General features: G+C 36.7%; 3 protein-coding genes across 6 annotated transcripts; all 3 read right to left on the reverse strand.

The window, feature by feature from the left end:
- Window positions 1-1,226: 1,226 nt before the first annotated feature.
- gjd4 (gap junction protein delta 4) lies at window positions 1,227-2,988 on the reverse strand. Its single transcript, XM_077736147.1, has 2 exons — window positions 2,711-2,988; window positions 1,227-2,636 (listed from the first exon to the last, which is right to left on the reverse strand). The coding sequence occupies exons 1-2, from the start codon at window positions 2,772-2,774 to the stop codon at window positions 1,459-1,461; spliced, it is 1,242 nt and encodes a 413-aa protein (XP_077592273.1). The 5' UTR covers window positions 2,775-2,988; the 3' UTR covers window positions 1,227-1,458.
- Window positions 2,989-4,832: 1,844 nt separating this feature from the next.
- On the reverse strand, window positions 4,833-17,186 carry ccny (cyclin Y). 4 transcript variants are annotated; one of them, XM_077736173.1, is made up of 12 exons: window positions 16,510-17,186; window positions 10,704-10,778; window positions 10,256-10,276; window positions 9,626-9,660; window positions 9,440-9,463; window positions 9,083-9,183; window positions 8,955-8,990; window positions 8,703-8,760; window positions 8,500-8,619; window positions 8,051-8,217; window positions 7,029-7,191; window positions 4,833-5,621 (listed from the first exon to the last, which is right to left on the reverse strand). In XM_077736173.1, exons 1-12 carry the CDS (start codon window positions 16,661-16,663, stop codon window positions 5,505-5,507), a joined length of 1,071 nt encoding a protein of 356 aa, XP_077592299.1. In that variant the 5' UTR covers window positions 16,664-17,186; the 3' UTR covers window positions 4,833-5,504. The 4 variants fall into 4 exon arrangements, with proteins under 4 accessions (XP_077592299.1, XP_077592300.1, XP_077592301.1 ...); XM_077736174.1 differs by lacking the exon at window positions 10,256-10,276; XM_077736175.1 differs by lacking the exon at window positions 9,440-9,463.
- Window positions 17,187-17,940: 754 nt separating this feature from the next.
- Window positions 17,941-20,791, reverse strand: LOC144209671 (cyclic AMP-responsive element-binding protein 1-like). Its single transcript, XM_077736113.1, has 3 exons — window positions 20,565-20,791; window positions 18,904-19,033; window positions 17,941-18,679 (listed from the first exon to the last, which is right to left on the reverse strand). The coding sequence occupies exons 1-3, from the start codon at window positions 20,593-20,595 to the stop codon at window positions 18,535-18,537; spliced, it is 306 nt and encodes a 101-aa protein (XP_077592239.1). The 5' UTR covers window positions 20,596-20,791; the 3' UTR covers window positions 17,941-18,534.
- Window positions 20,792-22,377: the final 1,586 nt, after the last annotated feature.

Here is a 22,377-nt window from a genome sequence, read left to right on the forward strand (position 1 = left end):
GATATGAGGTCAAAAAACATCATTGAATTTGGAATATAGTTTTTGAGTTGATAATGGAAATTGTTCCTACGACAGATACACAAGTTGGAATGTACCAATATTAATTGCAAACAAAACCTTGAAGCTCTAATTCCAGTAAATATGATTTATAATTTTTGGAAAACTATGAAGAAAATACTTTTATAAAAAAAACATAAGCATTAAAATACAAGAAGGAAACAACTAATAGTATAGCAGATTTGCACAGTGTAAGGTTCAACCCAAGAGATGATACACCTATTTTTGATGAGTAGTGTACAGTATCTGCGCTTGGAAATAAAACAACATGTTCAACCTAGTCCTGTGAGAGTCAGAGGACACAATGTGAAGATGGGTAAGTTTGAGGAAACCTGAAGCTTTTTGTTATCACTGTCCAAAGAGACCACAAGGGTACAAAGCTCAGAAGATCAAAAGATATCACTTTACACAAAGATGACGCTCCAGGCTGAAAGAAACTTGTGCAAGGCAACTGATTTACTATGGGTGCATCCACCCAAATCAGTATAAAGCATATGAGGCAGTCAAACATTGTGCTTACTTTAAATAAGTTGACTATTAGTATTCTTTGTAGCAGTCTGATGCGCTAAAAACAAAACAAAAAACTGCTTTAAGGAAACTGAAATTGAACCAGAAATCCTAGAGGGCAATGGGCAAGGGTGGTCGTTCTATTCGTAGTACTACTTCTCCTCTAAACCTTGCTTGACCCTGAAATAGAGTGACAAGCTGTCTCCATAAATATAGAAACTTATAGGGGTAACATATAGTTACTTTATGAGCCTGAGTTGTCTGTCACAATGCCCTTCACCTTCTCATAGCCGATGCATATCTTAATATGTATTCAAATCTTAACATTACACAGTCCCAAAGACAACTTAATCGGTGGTTTACAGCACAAATACAAAATAAACCAACAGCAAGTTACAAATACTACACTTCCTGAGTAAATGTATCACATAAATTGCATTTAGAAAAAAACTAAAACTACCAAAAAACAACACGCTTCAATTTTTTGCCTCCAGCATAAGAGGCACCCGAAGGTGGAATCACATGATAAGAATATGCAAGACAGGTCATGGCCTCTTTGAAAGGCATTGCCTTGGTATGGAGTGACAGAAACAGGTGAGGTATGCTCCTAGATTAGCTCAAGGTCGAAGTGCGTCCCTCCCACCAAGGCTTACACAGCTTCCTTTCCACGACTCAAGGGTGTTGTTCTTGACGCAAGATATTGTTGTTCCACATCAAAGAGTAAAAAACACGTGCTCAAAGAGAAGGTAACACGATCTGATTTCACTGTGTTGATTAAACACATTCAAGTAATGTACAATGAGGTAGAATGCTGAGGGATCAGACAGTTGTTGCCACTATGTTAAGCTAGATCTTGAGTTGCTCTCACATCTTATTACAACCCTGAAAATAATGTTACACCCACTCAGATCTTTTCTCCTGACCTTCATCATTTGATAGTTCTGTACCACTGCCTAGCGACACCAATGCGTACTGATCAATCCTCCTCAAACAGTCTCCTGTTACTGCGGTCTCATCTTTTTTAGGTCTTGTTGAAATCCCAGGATGAATCACACGGTCCCGCCTCGGGGGTGGAGGAGGCTTGAGCCTGCGTTTATTAACGCATACGGCTTTGGGGTTCCCTGCTGTCTCTAGGGGACAGAGGACAAGCTTGTCACCTTCTTTCTCAAGAGCCTCAGCCTCTTCTAGGGACGCAGAATAGTCATTGTTTCCATTGTTGTTGCGAGTCATAGGTACCAAAGGACGAGGCTCAGATGCCGTATCCTGGCCTATTTCCTGTGCCATTATTTTGCAGGAACTTCGGCTACCTTGCCTCTTCCGGAAACTCCCTTTCTGACCAGCCTTTGTTTCCGGAACTCGACTGAAGGAAGAATTTGGATCAGGGTCTGTCATGATGGCATGTTCGTCCTCATATATGCATTCTCTCACCTTACTCTTCTGCCTTAACGAACGCTTAATGGCACAAATGAAGTCCAGACCATTTAGGAAAAGGGACAAGGCTGCCACACCAAGCATAAAGTTGAGCATCAGAGTCTTCTCAGTGGGTCTGGAGATGTAGCAGTCCACTTGGGTGGTACATGGAGAATGCTGGCAAAGAAACCTCCTCGGGATGTAGAAGCCAAACAAATAGTAGTGTGCTGCCCCAAAACCTGCCTCCAGCAATGTCCGGAATATTAACTGAAGTATGTATGCACCTGAGAAGCATTGGTTTGACCCTCGGTGTACTTGTGAAATTATTTTTCCAGAGGTATTTGTGTACAGTTCTTGGTGGAATCTGTACAACTGTTCCATTTCCCCTGGGCCAGAAGCACTAGTACTTACATTAAGGTCGTTTGACACCTTATGAATAACGTAGATTGTAAAGATGATGTAAGGCAGACTTAAGGTGATGAGTTGTACCAGCCAGAATCGAAACAGGGATACTGGGGAAAATAGATCATAGCACACATTTGCACAGCCTGGTTGAATTGTGTTGCAGACAAATCGTTCCTGTTCATCCTGGTAGAGAGGGTAACCAGCAAGGAGGAGGAGGAGAAGGCGAAGAAAGATCATCACGATGAGCCATACTTTTCCTGAATTAAAAGCATTGCAGAATCAGAAGTAAACCGAATCTCTAATACAAAGCTCAACTTCGACATTGACTCACCTATCAAGGTAATACTGTGATTGACAGATACAAAGATGATTTCTGAAGGACTGGATCTTGCCATGTTTGGTCTGCTCAGTAATCCAAAACCTTCCTGCTTCCCCAAGTTCTAGGTCTTTACATTTGTCACATTTTCTCTAGACCCCTAGCAAACCCTATATCCTCTCCTTGGATATAATCAACAGAAGATGTGCATTCATTTGCAGAAGTCCAATGTGATCAATTAATTTCCAAGCTCTAACAGAAGTGGAAATCAGAGAAAATCCTCCTGAACTCCTTCTCCCCAAGTCTCCAGCAGACAACTGGCTGTCCTGAGACAACAGAAGACGGGAGCAAGCTCCATTGTAGATCTATTCTTAACACACATGCGAAGGCACGTCACTGTCCTGCATTGCATTGCAGAGATATTTTAGGGGCGCAGGATTTCCTTACAGGAGAAGAACGAAGCTCCGAGGTTACAAGTTATGAATTCAAATGATGGTTCAAAAGTTTGCTCGTACTATCTTCAAATTGATGCTAAGGGTGTTTTGAAGTTGGTATGATAAATTAAAAAAACGATCCAAAAGAAAATGGCAATCTCTCTGAGGTGCTTGAGTAATATTGCCCACCTGCTCTTACAGCTGTTCCCAATCTCCGCAATGAAAGTACAACAACAAAAAAGGATCACATTTATTTTACTCAGTTCTCATTAATCGTTTTTGCTTTTTCCAAATCTAAACACAAAATAAAGAGTCCCACACCCTTAATATACTACACTATGCAGTTTGAAAAGGGTAATGGGCCTCTCACTTTGATCCATGTATGTGATAATCGCTGATGATGAATTATCTCAACTAAAATATGGACTATTTAATATTATTCCAAATTTTCCAGGACCATTGCTAGATGACTGTACTGAAAATATTTTATGCATGTCTTACCTTTATGCCAAGAGAAAGTTGATCTGATCAAAAACATCAGACAATATGTACGATCCAAAAAATTAAGTGCTTTGCCAATTGTTTGATTTAAGACCACATTTCGATACGCATACAAAGATGCAAGTGATTTTTCATATTGCTGCCCGGCAGTTAAGCATCCATTTAGATTTTGTTTTATTTTTGAGCAGGGGGGACCTAGTCTGGTCCTCGAGAGCTCCTCTCCGGTCTGTTTTCCATACCTCCCTCCACCAACACACCTGAATCAAATAATCTGGATCGGTATTACGCTTCTGGACAGCTTGCTGGTGAGTGGAGTCAGGTGTGGTAGAAGAGGGAGATATGGAAAACAGACTGGAAAGGGGCTCTCGAGATTCAGACTTGGTCACCTCTGCCTGTTTTAGAGATATATAATTCTGCCAGTCTGGGCCCCAAATGAAATAAAATGAGACAATTAACCGATAGGCTTAGTCTAAGAGAGAGAAAGAAACAGATGGTAATTTTCTGTGCACCTATAATTGTATTGCCCTATACACCATGGAATACATGACCATTTTTTATTTGAAAGAAAACATTGTAGTAAGAAACAGGACAAACTTCTTTAAGGGTTGCTGTCATTTAAATGTTTATACTGTTCAGATTCTTTGAATTGTCACATATTTGCTGTCTCATGTACAGTAGAAACTGGTCTAATATAAATATTCTAACAGTACAACTGCAGATGTTGCACACTGGTACTGTATTTACACTAAAAAGAGACAATTTTGCAAAATGTATACAATCTGTTACTGAGCAGTGTTAGATAATGATCACATTTAATAATTTCATTCAGCTTGTCTCAAGAACAAACAAAAGAACTACCCTGTAGAGTCTTTTTTTGTTAGAGTGGTTTCTGAATACAGAGAGTTCATTTGTGCTCTTTCATAAGCAGGAAGAACCATACAAAATATAGTGTGGGTAAAAAGTAATTTGTTAGTAACTACTTGTTCTTTTCATCAGTGATAAAGGAGTTGAAGTTAATCTAGTTATTACAGGCACCACAGGTCAGGACAATGGCATTGAAGAAAGTACAACATGACCTCTAAAGTAAAGTGGTCCAAATGTCCCTCCTCAGATATGCATGCTTCATTCTACCTGATTGCAACAATGAGGCAATGCATGAATATTGCTTGAAGAAAAATGTATGAGATGGAAGAGCCGGTCACTCAGTGGTTTGAAGTTTATTAGTCCTGTCAAAGTGTCAACTGGAAGGTTTTAACACTGATTTTATTAGACAACCTTGGCTCATGAAGCAGGAATGTCAGGTGTAAGGTAAGGTTGTTAGCTAAATCAACACTGTGGAAAATACATAAATCAAGAGACGTGCTGATATGTAAAATAGAATGTACACAGAGTCGCGTAGCATTGAATTAGGAATGAGCAGAAATGTATGGTATCAGCAAGACACTGAAGTGGAAAGAGAATTTAAAACAGTCTGTGAGCACATGAAAAGAAGCAAATTTCAAATAAAAAAGGAGTAATAAAACAAACAAGGAAGTACAAAATGACAGACATGTAGCATGCTGCTACTTTGTCAAGTTCTTCTGATTTCCCAACAGACCGTGATGGTTTCACTTCAACTCCACCAATGCACTTCTTCCTGTTGTTCCATTCACACACTTCAGTTTGGTTCCACTCAGCTCGTTCGGCTTCAGTGCACTGTTATTTACAACGACTAGAGAGGTGCAATCTTGCTTTGTAAAAGTGCCATCTTCTTTGTGTGTCTCATCACGCAGACAGACCCAAGTATCCACAGGATAGCTGTCCGCCTGTTTTGCCTGCTAACCAGGCAAAGTCAGCTGAGAGGTTCCATTCCCTCAATGCGGCTGACAATCTCATTAAGAAATGATGGCTGGACACCACCGCACAACATGCAGATTGTCTGCACTTACGGACCGCTTCTTTGCAAGCTTCTTCAGGTCCTTGAATTTGTCATCACATAACCTGGATAAAGCCTGGATGAAGGTCAGAAACAAAACCTTAAGAAATTGCCGCATTTATTCGAGTGCTGGAAGTTATATGTGCGCAGGACCAGCACATAGACACTTATGGACTGGAACAGATGTATTAAAAAGCATACAGGACAGGTTTTATAGTATCAGACCTGTTTAATCTGTTGCTGTCTTTGAGGCCTGTCTCCTCTCTTAGGTTTCATGCTTGAATGTCCTGCTTAATTGGCCGAAAGCTGAACATTGGGTCATACTTTCACACTTGATGTAGCGTTGGGTGAAAAATTGTGTCAAAAACGACTATTTAATTGAGGATTCCCAGTTAAATATATTTATATTTGCCCATGGAATAATGGGTCTTACAGACATCACGAGTTATGGTGAACAGTAAGTATTTGGAATATACTTGGATGTGACAGTAATGACATTTAGAAATATCTTTCACGACTATGACATCCACTTCTTGGGAAATATCAGACTTATTTCACATTTTTCTGAACTATTACACATCATAAAAAAGGAAATTCTGTTTCTCTAAATAATTTATCAAGCTGCAAGATAACCCACACGGAAATTGAATGCTTGATTCACTGGTGTGCACATGGAAATCCATATGCCATATGGGGTTAATGCACAACTACATCTTTAATTTAACAAATATTATAATCATTACAAAGCACTTTGGGCAACTTATGTGTTACAAGTGCTATAATGGAGCAAGGTTTATTAGATTCTATGTATTCATGGTAAATGGTAGTGAGTAATTATTTGTGGTTTAGAGAATCATTTTAAAAAATAAAATGTGCATAATATATAAAGTTTCCTTATGATTTCAGCTTCGTGCTTTACAGAAGAAATGGGCCCATTTTTTGTTAAAACTAAATAATTGTAGCCCTCTATACTCCAAGTCTTGATTTTTTTTATTAGTGAAAGATCCATGGCTTTCCATTGCAGAGGAATAAATGTCTCCACAGCATATTTGTGGCCAGACAGAGGTGAGTCAGACCAACATTTTTAAGCATCCTAGATTTCATATGGTCTTTTGATTACTTGAATTTGTTGCCAATATATAATTTTAGCTTCTCTCTAAACCTCCAGCGGTCTTGAGACGTTAATGTGTTTATCTTTTGGAGAGTGTGCCCACTAACTGTTACTCATCCTACAATCATCATGTTTGTTTTCTTGCCACTCAAAAAGGGGGTGTTTAGGATGCAAATGGGCCAATCGGCATAGGTAGGTTTATCCAAAATCAACAGCTATGGCTATTCATCTACGGTTTCGGATTTTTTGAACTGCATATATTACATTGCTACTGGTCGTATGTAATACGCAAGAATATTTTCTTTTTGTTGTCTTTTTAAATGGTCTTCATCATAATGACATTCAGTTTCAGTATAAGTGGTAAAAACTCACCTCAAGTTTCTGAGCCTTATCCCTACTTAGTGGTTCTAGAGGGAAGCTGAGGTTGTTCGCTTCTGCCAGGGAACGCAGGTCAAAGTAATACTTGGCGTAGACACTGGACGGCACGTTAATGTTGAATTGCAGAAGCTCCAAAAACTGGCGCTCAAGCTCATTCCTTGGTTGGAAAAAAAAGAACATATTTGGTCATGTATTAAAAGCTGATTCATTCACTTTTATTAGTTTCTCTTCCATTCTTTCCTGTAAAGTTTTAATGTTGGATGTATTTTCAGGTACTCTTTTGCCCATCTGCATAGATTTACAGGCATACAGCAATGTCAGCCTAAATTTAGCCTATGTGTCAACCAAACTCTGCCTAACAATTTTAACCCTGGCAACCATCCAGTTATTCTGGTCCTTGTGTGTTTATTTTACAACGCAAGCCGAGGGTGCATCTGGTTGTCACCGTCTGTTCGGGCCTTTGGGGATTGGAAATTGATCTCCCAAGGAAATCAGTGCTAAAATGCTCAGTCACTGTCATCTGGCATCTGAGTGTTCCCAAACAGGTTGATTACAGTCATGGCTATGTCATTTCTAAGACCAAGGACAAGATCACAGACCTTGCGGTGGGGTCTAATGCAAATACAAGTCAGAGTGATGGCAACAACACATTTATGGAGGAGTGTTTTATCTACCAATACCCAGAAAACACTTCCGTCCATTGGATAGACATTGGATATCTATAAGCATATGTGGTGGTCCTCAAGGTACTTTACAAAGCCTTACAAGAATTGGGTCCATAACTTAATATGTAAGCCCTTTGTCTCACTTGGAAAAATGGGTGCTAGTCTATGGCATTTGGGTAGGTATCATATAAATGCCGTATAGTTGGCATTTGACCACTGAATTAAGTAAATGCCCAATTATAGTAATGTTCATCAACAAATCTTATCCCCACCTTTGCCATCTCATCCACACAAACTTCAACTGAGGTCCCAATAATACAAGATGAGTTATAACATTTTCACATAACTTACATGTCCTCAACAGTGATATCCTTGAGAATTTGGCAGTAGTCTACATTCCACACTGCCTGGTCATCCCAAACTTTGGAAGCCAGGAGGATGGCTCCTAAAACAATACGCTTCCAATTGGCAGGACAAATGTCAATCTCAGCATACGTCAGGAGCCTCTCCAAATAAACCTAAAATGATTTTTTAAAAAGGCAAATAATTGATTATGGCATTGCATTGGTTTAACTTTTTAGATTACAAAATGTAAATATTATCTGTGCCACAGGAATGTATTCAGTCAAGTATGATTTTATGTCACAATCATGAGCCCATACAATTTGAGAGGACATATTTCTCATGCAAATGATAGTATGGCTTTTGTCACCATGACAACAAGCAGTATTGCAGAGCAAAGGCTACTACTGAGTCGCAGAATGTTAGTATCCCCAAAGTGTCAACGCAACGGGACTCACCAAGGTGACAATGGCACACTCTGCCGTAAGTTGTGCAGCACTAAACAACGTCCTAACAAAGCGATAAATCTGCTTCTGTTCAGGGTCATGTTTATCGTAGTCAGAAGGAATTTCAGATTTCTGTAGTGATTAAAAGATGGACGAGGCATTAGGCATGGTGGATATTTAAATAGTGAATGAAAACAAATTAGGACGACTCTTACCGACAATGGATGCAGCTTCTCATCGAATATGTCCAACAACATTCTTCCGTCGACCTCTCTGAAAGAAGTCACAAAGAACATCAAACTGCATTTACATTTCGAGTATAAGTCTGAGTTAATTATTCATAAATGGGCTATTTAGCTGGACGTTTTATGGCGGAACTTTTGTCCTTTTTTTTTTTTTTACTACTTTGTATTACAATTAAGACAGTGAATCAGACTTTAATAGAACAAGTCCATATATTGTCTTACCTGTTCTTTATGTGGTAAAAAATTGCAAGTGCTACACTGAAAAACAAGATAAAATGTACTTCATGTAAATATATAAAATCCATCATAAAAGTGAGGTGATAAAATATTAATAAAAAAAATGTAGTTACCATTTAATAGTGTATTTGAGGTTCGGTTGACTGACAGTGCTATCATCGAGGAATATGGTAGAACATGAGCTGTACTTCCGTCTTCCAGGGCCTGGGTGATGCTGGAGTTAATAAAGAAAGGAAAGTAAAAGAATAAGCACATTTTCTGTTTTAATTGAGTCAGAATAGTACAACTTTGAATAATTAAAAATAAATAAATAAATGATGGGCTTATCGATTGTACCAACCCAATGATAGTCAGGTAATGATATCAAGATGGTGCTAGATAATGTGAGTGAATGCCACAAAAATGGAGATGTGTGGTATGAATAATGAGGACACTACATGAATCTGGTCAGATTGCAATGGTACTTTTACCTTGCTCTCCGAAATGTGTGTGAACTTGCAAGAAAATAAGAGACAATAATTACCTTTTGCACATTCTATTATGTACCACAACCTTTAGCTACATGTACAATTTATTGTACAGCAAAAGTCTTAATTTTCTTGTTATAGCCCTTCAACAGTTAAAAACGTTCATTTATTTATTTGTGATATACTCACAGGATTGATGTAAAGGCTCTTCCGCTTTTCTCGAACTGAAATGAAAAACATGGACAAGTTAACAAGGGTTTCTTCCAAGCAGTGCCACGTACTGGCCAACAGGAGTCAGGATTGATTCACAGCCTTGCATGCCCTCATACTAATGCACTTCTATCTCTCGAATAATGGAACTTGTCATATTGGATCAAATGTTACTTTATAATGGAAACAACTCAAAATAACTTTTCACTCAAGTGATTTTTTTTGCTCTGAAAACAATTGCAAAATTCGACATTTCACTTGAAACTTGCATTAGATTGAAACAAGCACACATATGCATGTTCACTTTCTTCAAATTTTAACCATGCACTGAATCCAAATTCTCAAATCCTATTGAAGTGTCATAATATAAAAGTACCTGGTTTATAAAAAAAAAAACAGGTTAAAAAGACACTGTATAATGCAAGTATTCCCTTTAGAGGCGTCATAACAGTAATATTTAATTGCAAAACAGACACATTTTGGCTTTACTGAGAAGACAACACAAAACAGTGACATTGCATTACGAGCAGTGTGCAGAACATTTGACAAGAGAAGCACAGTGAGCATTACACCATTTTTCATTGTGACCAAACACAGTCGTGCCCTTACCTCGTTTGTTCTGCACAGCAACTGCAAAAACAAAAGCCCAAGTTGTCGCCTTGTTTGTCTTAGATACACAAAATGTCCATTCCATTCTAATTTTTGAGTTACTAAAATTAGTAAGATATTTTTCACATTTTGTGCCCTCTCTCAGTCCAATTCTTCCTTTTTTAAGGTAATTTAAAAAAAGATTGAGCCGACCAAATGATAATGTTAATAAAATATCATTGCAACAAATAATACTTCAAATTCAGACAAGCTTTTTCTACTGACTGTGCAAATGGAACAATATTAAGCCTCTTATGTTTGCATTAAGAAGATTATGCCTCCACCGAGGTTAGTCGAAACAAATAAATTCATTACATTTCAGTGAATATTTATTTCTTCCCCTGTTACCCACAGTTAAAAATGACAGAAATGCTAAGGGAAAAAACTCTGACTCTGACTTAAAACATACCATCAGTCTGAGACTTGCTAAGGAAGATGGTGCTGGCTCGCGGATGGTCAGAGGGGTTGTACTCCATCGGCAGATCTGAAAACAGAAGTGAAACCATCAATCAGGAGACATTATACTTGTATAATGACAACACAAGCATTCAAATCAATTGAATTCATCCAAAAGGTAAAACAAAAACATGGATATTTTCCATGAGAAGACCTGTAGTGGCAAAAACTATCTTTCAAAAGAGTTGCAAAACTTATTGCAACTGTGTACTTCAGTTCAAGTCTGACATGAATATTTAACACATGACACAAGCACAAAACCGACGCAGCTAGAAACAATGGACGTATGGACCTTATCCAATCCACAAAAGTAGCGGAAAACACCCTACAGCAATTCAACAGTGAGCAGCGGACACATTGTAAACAGCTTCCTTAGTTTTTTGGATGATGTCAGTGAAACAGGAAAGGTTAGATTTCCTAGAAGGTCAGCAGGAGACCAGGGGAAGAAAGGTAAAAAAAGAACATGGTTAAAAAGAGGGACCAAAGAATATAGGATGTAGATATGGAAGCTAAACTACAAGAAGATATTTGAACAATGATGCAGATAAAATGGACAATGGCTAAGAAAACCAATGAGAAATGGAATGAGAACTATACAAAATAAATAAAACATACAAAAGAAGAGGGGATGGGAGTAAGTTGTTTTTTTTCAAGTGGTAAATGCCAGGGGAGAGAAATATAAAGCCTCTTTTATATAGTTGAGTCTAATGTTGCAGAAATCGACAATCTTTGCGGTGTAGGCTCAAAATGACACCATCTTTTTGTATGTAATGCATTCAGGCCGTTGACAATGTGTGAAACCCTTTTGAACTCAATTTCTTTTTGCGAGAGAGCCGCTTGAGAAACCTCAAAGGACATATACACACTAAAATGGTCACACAGAACAAGGCACGAATGTTGGAGGAAGTGCGACACAGTACTATATATGAAGGACGTGGGACGAAGCAGCAAAGACTATAATAGGGTTAAATGATGGTCACAATTTTTGGGAGTGGAGCAGTTATTGGATAAAAGAGTGACAAATAATTGAAACATTGTACTGAAATTGTTAATCAATGGCTACATTCTTTCCGACAGGAAACGGACTCTTACTGGTGTCAATGACCTATGGCGTGGTTTTCTACCCCCACTGATTTTCACCCGCTTGGTTGGACCATCGGCATCCAACTTCCTGCATTTCAGGAACTGGAGCAGAAATGGCTTGGTGAAACATTGTAAGAAGTGTAGACTAAAATTTAGCTGAAAGGTGCCATTAAAATATAACAATGAGAATAGAATATTAAACTGATGGTGTTATTGAGTAAACTAGACTGAGTATCTGTCAAATTCAGAAAAAAAAACATTATATTGCATATTATTTTGACATTTTAGCTCTGAACAGCAACTGAAAATGAATACTAGGCAGATCTTATATTGAAATTCTAGCTGTGACTATATCAATGTTACAAATTAATGTATGCATGTCTACTGCTCACAAGAAATGGGAGAATGACAGAAATCCCACTGCTATAGATGTAGAGGGGTTGAAGACTCCATTGGAAGGAGAGAATAGTCATTTACTCTGTACCCAACAGTGTCACAAACCCGCCCTCCTTCTTTCACTCTGCTCTCATCCCCACATCTTGCTGTAACTAGGCAACGCTGGCTTGTGACAACTCAGATGGTGGAGGCAGGACGTTCAAAGGCTTTTGCTGTCTTTAAATCTGCCTCACCCCCCTTATTCTCTCTACTAATTAAGATACTATTAAGCCTGGTAGAGTAGCAACATTGTCACATATAATGACAATGCTAAAACAACAAATCCTGATGTGAACTTTTCAGATGAACAACAAAAGGAAGGATTTTCCATTGGATGTTATGGAAGCTCCTATAAACTGATAAAAGAAAAGAAAAATTAAACAATAAAGACAAGTTATTGGGTTCAAAAAGTAAATATATACACTATATGTAGATATGAAAAACCCTGCAGAGGAAAACCAAAGCTGGAATCTTGTGAGTAGACAAGATTACGAAAGAAAAAAAAGCGGGGAATGGAACACTATCTTAACAGTCACAGCTGGGTGGTCAGCCAGCTGTGTTCTGCAAGGTGACCAAGACAGGAGATGGATTATGGTCTAAAGGGGAAATATAAAAAGTAAAAAATACCATGTAATAATAAAATGGACGGTGCAGAATGTATTGAATTAGATTAGACTACATCCAAAATAGAACAATTTATCCTAATGTTTAATCTGTGTGTAGCCTAAGGTCTGCAGAAAGTACCTTGCCAGTTTAAAAAATCTGACATTATGAAATGTGTTGGACCAAGAGTGCACTATTCACATAAACGGTATGTCTTAAAGTTCTTATATTGAGAATTTAGACAGCTATACATACAATTTCTGGTCAGCAAGTTTTAAAACACAAATCACTGAAGCCATTTCTCTTTGACATCTACAAGGAGTGAATCTCCTCTGTCCTCTGATTTAGAGGATGTGAACAGGCAAGACAGAATTGCTTTTTTATTCTTTTCATTTACTCCCTCGGCACTTCATGCATTATTGATGTGTCTGCTTTTGATATGGTTTGGACTGCCTACTCATTAAACAACATACTGTATTAATCAAATACATTAAAAAAGGTAACTACTATTCCTCTACTTGATCTAAACATAATTGCTGACAACTTTGACAATGACTGCATTTTTTTTCTTTATGCAGGCTTGCACTTAGTGTAGCCACAAATTCAGATTTTACAGCTAAAGGAATTGCATGTCACAATCTCGACAGCATATAATTGCATCACTTTATCTGCACACATTCTTTCAGCATGAAGAATACTTGTAGTTTTTCACTGTTACTAGTTTATAGTATTTATGACTGACACAAATCTGGTAATTTAGATTACAACAATATTTCATCCTGTAATTGGGGGATTTCCTTGGTTGCAGTAGCAAGACAGACACAGAAGACAATGTAGACCTAGTTAAAAATATATATAGATATATTTATATATATATTATATATATTTGAATGATTTGCAATGCTCTATTCCCCCATTTAACAGTGAACAAGACATCTTTGGACATTTATCTTATACAATGAATGGGAATAAAGTAACTATGCAAAGAGACTGGCATGTCCAGTTTGACAAGATATTAATTTACTCCTATGGGAGGTTATACATGGAGTATATTGTGGAAATCAAAGACAACCCTGTTTTTGTTCTCTTGCCATAGTGGAACTATCTATCCCCTAAAAAAACATCACTTTTTCAGCAACAATGCCTGCAAACCAACCAAAGTTGAATGCACCTAACGAACACAATTTAAAATTAGGGCCGCCCTTGTTTTTACTGCATAAAGGTTAGGCAATTGCGATATGATCTTTAAGAAAAATCTTCAATTCCTGATTTTAGAACTGTCAGGCTGATGTAGTAACCGCACATCCAATGTGAGGCCCACCATTTTCCGTAAAATAATTAACTGGACGTAAATGAGGGCTTTATGTAAATATGAACCATCTCTTACTTCACCAAGTAGACTATTCTATTGAATATGTAGGCCAAACCGTCTGGAAGTCATACTTTGGAGACCCCCAGGCTCATCAACCAGGCATAAATAATCCATGCCCAGATTTCAATTAGACTGTTAGCAAGACTTGTCAATATGTTCATGTCTGCACCCCGCAAATTAATTTTACACCCATAAAGACAGGAATCTGCCTCAAGCCACTGCTCATTTAAATACAGATGTCAGCTTTAACTAAAATTGAGTCAGTGGGACGTGATTCTGGATCATGATTGGACAAACCATTCCTCAAAGGCTTATGTGGGTGCAGGTTTTTTGTTCCAACTAGTGCTGCAATAGACCAATGGGGTTTCTGCAGAAATAAGAAGCCAGATGGGTGAAATGATGTCCTCGGGAAGGATTTGAACAAAAAGCCGCACCCACTGTGGCACTTTGTGGAATAGTTTGCCCACTCTGTTCTGGATCATCGTGTTCATCTCTCATCTTGGAAAAGTTGAGTCCCTGGAGATTACATAAACATGAAAGTCATACTCTGTACTACACACCAATTTTACAATTTTACAATAATAAACTGATCTTCAGCTTCTTCATTTCTCTTTTTAACAACTGCCAAACTATTACTAATTCATTAATGTTGAGATGTTGAATGTGGGTCTCAAATAGACTAATGTAACATCATTTCTTCCATTTTTATATTTAAACTGCCCTTAGGAAGATGTGAAATAAATGATTGGTTTGTTTTTCTTGTTCTTCTTGAAGAAGACACTAACTAAAAATGTTACTCCTCCGTTCCTTATGGAAGGTTTTGAATGAAAATTGGCAGGAATATAGTAGAGTTGTATAGATAGATCTTTGGAGCCCAGTTTTTATTTTTTAAAAATGTCTGAATGAATAATTGTGTACTTATTGTTGCCTGTATATTTTGAATTAGCTAAAAGAGGGCATAATAACAATTAGTCTTCTTTTTTACAACATGTCATACACATGATGGTGTAAAAAAAGATAAATTAATGTTCAAAAAGTGTAATTTTTCTTTTGGTAGTATGAAACTTGCTCAAAAATGAAGTATTTATAGCAGCCAAAAAGGTTTTCTTTTACAAACAGGCATTCCAGAGGCAATATGCACACCATGTTGGTGTCTAACTCACCATTTTTTCCAGTGTCATGGTGTTCTCTCTTCGGTGAACCACTTTGTGACACCAAGAAGAATTATACAAAGACTTGCTTACTTGCTTACTGAAGTGGGAAATGTTATTTGAACCAGACAAGCTCAGCAGTGTGACTTGCTGTGGATCACAAGCTACACACCGTGATCAGCTCACCCAAAAAAATAAAAACATAAATGGAGATAACTTTGTTGGCAAGAGCATCAGGAGTTAATGACCACTGGTCGAAGTGAATTGTAATGTGGAAAAATACAAGAACATATCGATAAATAAAGACTACTTTGGAAAATCAAGTTTACAGTACTGCTGATTTGTAGTTAGGAAAACTTCTACTTGGGATGAGCAGGCAAGTTTTGTTACTTGCGTAACCTGCATCAGCAGTTTTCATGAATGATTTTCTTTTTCTCCATCACGTGCTTGCTGCATGAGCACGCACGTACATGCACATGTGAAAACACACATTTGTGTTTGTAGAAAAATATAAATTATTACATTGGAAAGTCAGATATTATGAGAGTTACACTAGAACCCATGGACTATTTTTTAAAAGATTAGTCTAAGATGAGTATCACATATATTAAAATACTCCATAATATTGAGTCTTGGAGTTTTGGGGTCATCTTTTTCATTGATTATATCATTGCATGCACATTTTATAATTGCACATTATATATGTGCACACACATCTTTAGCAGTGTAACTTCAATTGGCCTAAAAGAACAAAAGCATAACTTGCATGCATAACTATAATACATAATATCCCTATAAAAATAAATAAATTAAATAATAAATCATCTTTTTTATTGATACATCCATAAATAAATAAAAAGGCTCATTTTTTATAAATTAATTAATTTAAAATATCTTTTATAAATAAATTAATGAATAAATAAATACAAAGTTATATTTTTTATAAATTAATTAATACATAAAAATATTCAAAAGCTTTTTTTCATAACCTCCTGTTTTTGGAAATTAGAAATCGACACGTGCTTTTGCATTTAATGATCCTATGCCTAAATACCTAAAGTAGGATTTACAACTAAATAATTCTGATTTTTAAATGATTTATTTATGTATCTTACCATCCAGATTTTCTCGATCACTGATGTGCTGGAGGTTGCAGCCAGTATCTTCGCGGCTTAGCTCAGGTTCTGGTCGGTAGGGCTCCAGTCTGGAGTGATTGTTCCGCCTATGTTTGGGGCTCGATGCCACGCAGCAAGAAGGTGTGTTCCCCATGACGAGATTATGTATTTAATACCGGCGATCGGACACAACTTTCGCTTCTTGGAGCGACAAAAGCACAAGGTTGGGGGGTAATGCGATGAGCCAAACTACAAACTGGCCCCGTTATCCGCCCGCGTTACACGCCCTTTCCCGGCCTAAAATAGGCTAATCTGATGAGTCCAAACCATTGAAATGCTGCTGAAATTATTACAGATTATTTTAAGAGATGTGATGAGCAGCCTTGCGCCTTTTCCAAGCCTTCGATCGAGGACAAATATGAACCTCCATTTAAAACACTTGGCTTTCTTTCTAACGACTTGAATCCCTTCGTCTTGTTATCCGAGACTGAGCGTCCCCTCCTATTTTTCAACAAATCATTTTTTCTATGCTGTCGCGACCCCAGCAGAGGGTAAAACATACCACTTTTTTTGCCCAATTGGGAAAGATTTATCCCGCAACTGATGCTACATTGTAGTCAATATAATGTGATGATCGGTAGCTTCTCCGCTACAGTAATGCTCTCATATGCATTGGATCGGAGATGTTTCCTTTCCTGTCTATGTTTATTCATAAAACATCTAGAGTAAGCAATCTCTCTGAATTGTGTGGCATTACCGCCGCCTTTTTGCATGTGTCACAAAACTAAAATAAAAAAGTATTCATTCAATTTTACTGCTGTTTTAACACTGAATCTTAGAAACAAGATCCTCCAACATAATTAAAATACTTTGAACGTTTTCTAAAACGTCACTGATCTAATGTTACACGTTGTAGTGAACTTTAGTTTATGGTTATCTTGGCGCAAAGAAAATGTAACATTATACGGGTGAATATATATAATGTTCATATTACATGTGATATTTATTAATATGACTCTAACATTTTGTAAAATTCAGCCCATTCTATTCATCGTCATTTGCAGTATAGAAAGATCTGACACATTCAATATGGCAGATGACTTGCGTATTTCAGCAACCTGCAAACCCATTGGAGGCGAGATCTAGGGTACACTTGCGTTTTGCCTTATCTTCTTTGTCCTTTACGTCATAGATGACACACACTGGCCAGCCTGTGTTACTCTAGCACCGTCTTGTGGGTTGGAGTGGTAAACCTGAAACAATCATAAATTAAATTACGTGTAATGGGTGGTATTAAATTGCACTTAAGTATCCAATAAAATGCATTGTAAATTTACCAGGTAACATGAATGACATTTCAATAAAGGTTTATGAAACATTTAAAGATAAATGAGGCAAAACATTTCTACTGGTTTCAAAAAACAATATTTATTGTCAATGTAATCATATTAGACATAATACACATGTGGATTTTCTTCATTTTTATATAACAAGTATTATTATTATTAATACAAATAGGTTTAAAAGCATGATGGAAATCATAATTGAAGGATAGACGATTGAAAATTGCAAATTATAACTATTTTTCCAAATACAAAGTCTCTGACCCAATACAAATTACACAATATGTGTGACTAATATTATACTTGCGTATAACTGTACTATTCAAACATTGTTCTGCTTGCAGGTTTGTAACAGCTTTGCCAATAATTTACAAAATATGAACTCCATTCATATACTAAACAATCCAATAGGTATTTTTTTAAAAACATTGGAGAGAGAATGATGATAATTCTAAACCACAATGGAAATGACCTGATTTCTTTTGAGATTTAAAAATAAAGCATTATAAAATAATACATTAAGGCAATTGTGACATGTTGTATATAACAGAATGCAGTAATGTACAGTACTGTAAATGGATGGATAGTACAATGTTGCTATATCCAGGAAAGTTGAATCAATACACCAATTAGGTTGTTTTATAGTGTGTTTTTCTTCTGTTCATGTTCCAGAGGAAAAATATCACTCCACTTTGTGCCTGTAGATGTCTTTCATAGCTCTGAGCTCCTCAATTAGAGTCTTGTTTTGATTTTCAAGAACCGCCACCCGATTTTCCAGACATTTAACATATTCTTTCTTCTTCCGTCGACACTCGCGGGCGGCTTCCCTAAGAAAAAGTCACATGTCTATCATATGATTCCCAAGACAACAAGATTCAGGTTAAGTGTAAACAATGCAACATGATTCTTCATATTGCTTGCATAAAGTCTGTAGTGGAGAGAAGGAGTGATGGTTCTTCAATGTTCTTTTTTTCTAAAGTGTATCTGATTTTTTTAGGATTGTGGTGAAGGTGCCTTGCAAAAAGTCAATTTATTATAAGTATTAATGTACCTGTTCTTTATCAAACGTTGTTCCCTCTTCTGTGTTACATCTTCCAAAGGCTTCTGCGAGCTAAGGGTGCTGGAGTGTGCCATCGCCAGAGGGTGGATGGAGCTACTGCCAATGAGTTTCACTGTGGATCCTGCAGAAACAGGTTGTAAGTTTAAAAAACTGGCTTTTGGTATAGTATATAATAGATGTTTACATATGTAGTAAATTTTTCACAAAAATCCACAACATGGGCGACTTTAACGTCATAATATTTAGATTTTTTTAATTTTTATGAATGGATTAAAAGAACTGGATTAAAAGCCTTGAATATTCAGCTTATTTATAGATCTAAAACAATGTTTATTTTAGCTTTTTAAAATATTTTTGGGGATTTTACAAAATGATTTTTGAACTAAAAACATTAAAAATGACAATTATTGATTTAAAAGGAGAAAAATCAGGAAATTTAATATACATCTATATCTATCATTTTAATTTCATCCTAAAACAAAAAGTGGGCACTCATGATTTACTTTCCCGCGCCACACAAAATGATGCGGCAGGCCAGATTTGGCCCCCGGGCCGCCACTTTGACACATGTGCTCTAACATTTACATTAAATGCAAGAACACACAACAAAAATGGGTAGGTTTCTGCCATAATTATGGAAAATAGTCATAACTATATATAGCTAACTTTTCAACTTCACTTGTACATTAAATTTATTCTCACATCATTTTAAAGAGAAAATCTGCCTTGTGAATATAACCTTATCTTTCAACATTCCATCTATATTTTCTATTTAGTTGGTCACGGTTGAGCTAAGTCCTATCTCTGGGCGATAGGAAGAGCACTGTTGCGTCTTTTTTAAAAAAAGAAGTGACCTTCCTGTCAATATAACTGCAAGAGTATTGCATAAAATGCCAGAAGCCAGAAGTAGCCAGAAAAAAATGTTTGCAACCTAAGAGTGAACATGCTGTACTGCTCAAGGAGAGATTAAAACCCCTAAACTCTCAAGCAGATGTGCCTTTTTTCCTCATGCTGCCTAATATCATTTTTTTAATTACTAAGTATTGAATCCAGTCATTATTTTCCCTTTTTTTGTAATTTTATGCCTACCAATCAATCACAATCATTCATTGTAAAGAGTCTATCTTTAGGATGGATTTTCCTTATCTAAATTACCATATCATTTTATTTATTATTTGCAGTGGAAGAACTCTCCATCCCCTTTTCATATCTAAAATAAGTATAATTAATTCTAAGATACGCTGGTATGCAAACAGAACTGAATAGAATCGTGCCAAGGCTGACTACTGACGTCAATCAAGATCTTATTCGCTGAATTATATACTGTAGAGACCTTTATCGGGAACAACAGTGACGTGAGCAAACACTGTTATTTGCTTTGTGTGGGCTGAGAAATGAAGCACTTCACTAAAAGCACAAGCAGACAATATAAAATCTATCAAAATTAAACCCTAACTCAATTAAATACTCTTCAATGGGACCATTTCTCATATTATGTTATGCTATACCAAAAAAATACATTCACATGTCTTATCCTCCTTGAGTTTTTGTGGCTACAAATCATAAAAATGCTGCAAAAAAACAGTTTATTAATGTATAGACAGGAAAAATACTTCTCTTTATGCAGTAAAATAGATAGTATTTTTACATACCTGTTTCTGTTTCATCCCCAGTCACCGCCATACTTTTTTTTACTCCAAGGATTTTCAAGTGTGTTGCTTCCCGCTTCTTCAGTCTGACTAAAATATTACCAGAGTCAGCGTCAGAGTTGTGGAACTTACAATTAGAGTCATTGACATCACTATGATATCACTGGCCTCCAAATGTCGGCAGTGCTGTGCTCACACACACTGCGAGTGAGTCAGGGGCTCTGCTGTTTGTCCGTGGGGAGGGTTTTTTTTTTGTTGCTTTTCGTCACGACTCCAATGTTTTGCCCTTTATTAAAGCCACTATAGTACCTCAGGTTCTTTTATGGCCAATAAGAAAGTGTTTAGCAAAGTGTTGTTGGATTTCAATCTCAATATTGCACCCTGTCATATGAATTTAGTGTCTTCTCCCTGTGGTTGTGTGGGTTGTTCCCCCAGTCATTTTGGCTTTCTCCCACATTCCCAAAACATGCATGTTAGGGTAATGCATTCATTTTACAAACCACTTATCCTCACAAGGGTCACAGAGGGTGCTGTAGTCTGTCCCAGCATGAGCATCAGGCCGATGACACTCTGAATTGGGCACAAGGAAGGGGACAACCATTAATGCTCACACTTATACTGAGAGGCAATTTAGTGTTCAAGCAGTTGGTCATACATTTTTTTTTTTTGTATGAGGAAAGTACACAGAGAAAACCCACCCAAGCTCAGGGAAAATATGCAAACTTCACATAGTGAGGACTGAGCTAGATTGCTGTTCCTGTTTAAACTATACAGTATTTGTAATTCGAGAACCTTTAATTCATGTATGTATGTAAGTATATATGTGTGTGTGTGTGTGTGTGTGTGTGTGCATGTGTACATGTGTGTATGTATGTTTATGTATGTATATGTATGTATATGTATGTATATGTATGTATATGTATGTATATGTATGTATATGTATGTATATGTATGTATATGTATGTATATGTATGTATATGTATATATATGTATGTATATGTATGTATATGTATGTATATGTATGTATATGTATGTATATGTATGTATATGTATGTATATGTATGTATGTGTATGTATGTGTATGTATATGTATGTATGGATATGTATGTATGTATATGCATGTATATGTATGTACTATATGTATGTATATGTATGTATGTATGTATTTATTCGTTCAACTATTGATTGATTGATTGATGGATTTATTAATAAAAATATTCATTTTTCCTTCAATAATGTCTACCAAGTGGACACCTGTGTTTTTTTTTATTGTTTTTATGATTTTTGTTCCTGCTGAACAAAAATACCTCACTAGTGATCATCATTTATAATCAGAAGCATGCATTATATATGCTTATACATTTGTTTTAATTATTGCCGTTATTATTGTTTTTATTTAATGACTATATTCAAAACACCCCTTTTATATATTGTGTGCTAACATCTTAACCATACCTGTACTTCTGCTGGCTGGTCTATTAAACTAGTTTTCTGGCGCCCTCTCTTGTCTTGAAATGAGAATACCCACCAACGCGAACAAAATTAAAATGAATTGACCTCCCATTGCAATAGGTTTTGTTTTTGCCATTCCAGTTTTTAAGGAATGTGAAAGAGAATGTAAAACCCCTCACCACTTGACGTCAGACACTTCCAAGACAGGGTGAGCTGTAATTTTCTCTATGTATAATTTACATAATCACATAGCATTTTAGTTGACTTGGCTGTCAATCCATCTGCTGTTTCACATAAACTATAGCTCGTATAGATGGTTATTTCAGACAAGACCACTACCCAGTCTGTTATCCATATCTCCCTC

The sequence above is a fragment of the Stigmatopora nigra genome, chromosome 16 (assembly GCF_051989575.1).
Source record: "Stigmatopora nigra isolate UIUO_SnigA chromosome 16, RoL_Snig_1.1, whole genome shotgun sequence".
NCBI lineage: Eukaryota > Metazoa > Chordata > Actinopteri > Syngnathiformes > Syngnathidae > Stigmatopora > Stigmatopora nigra.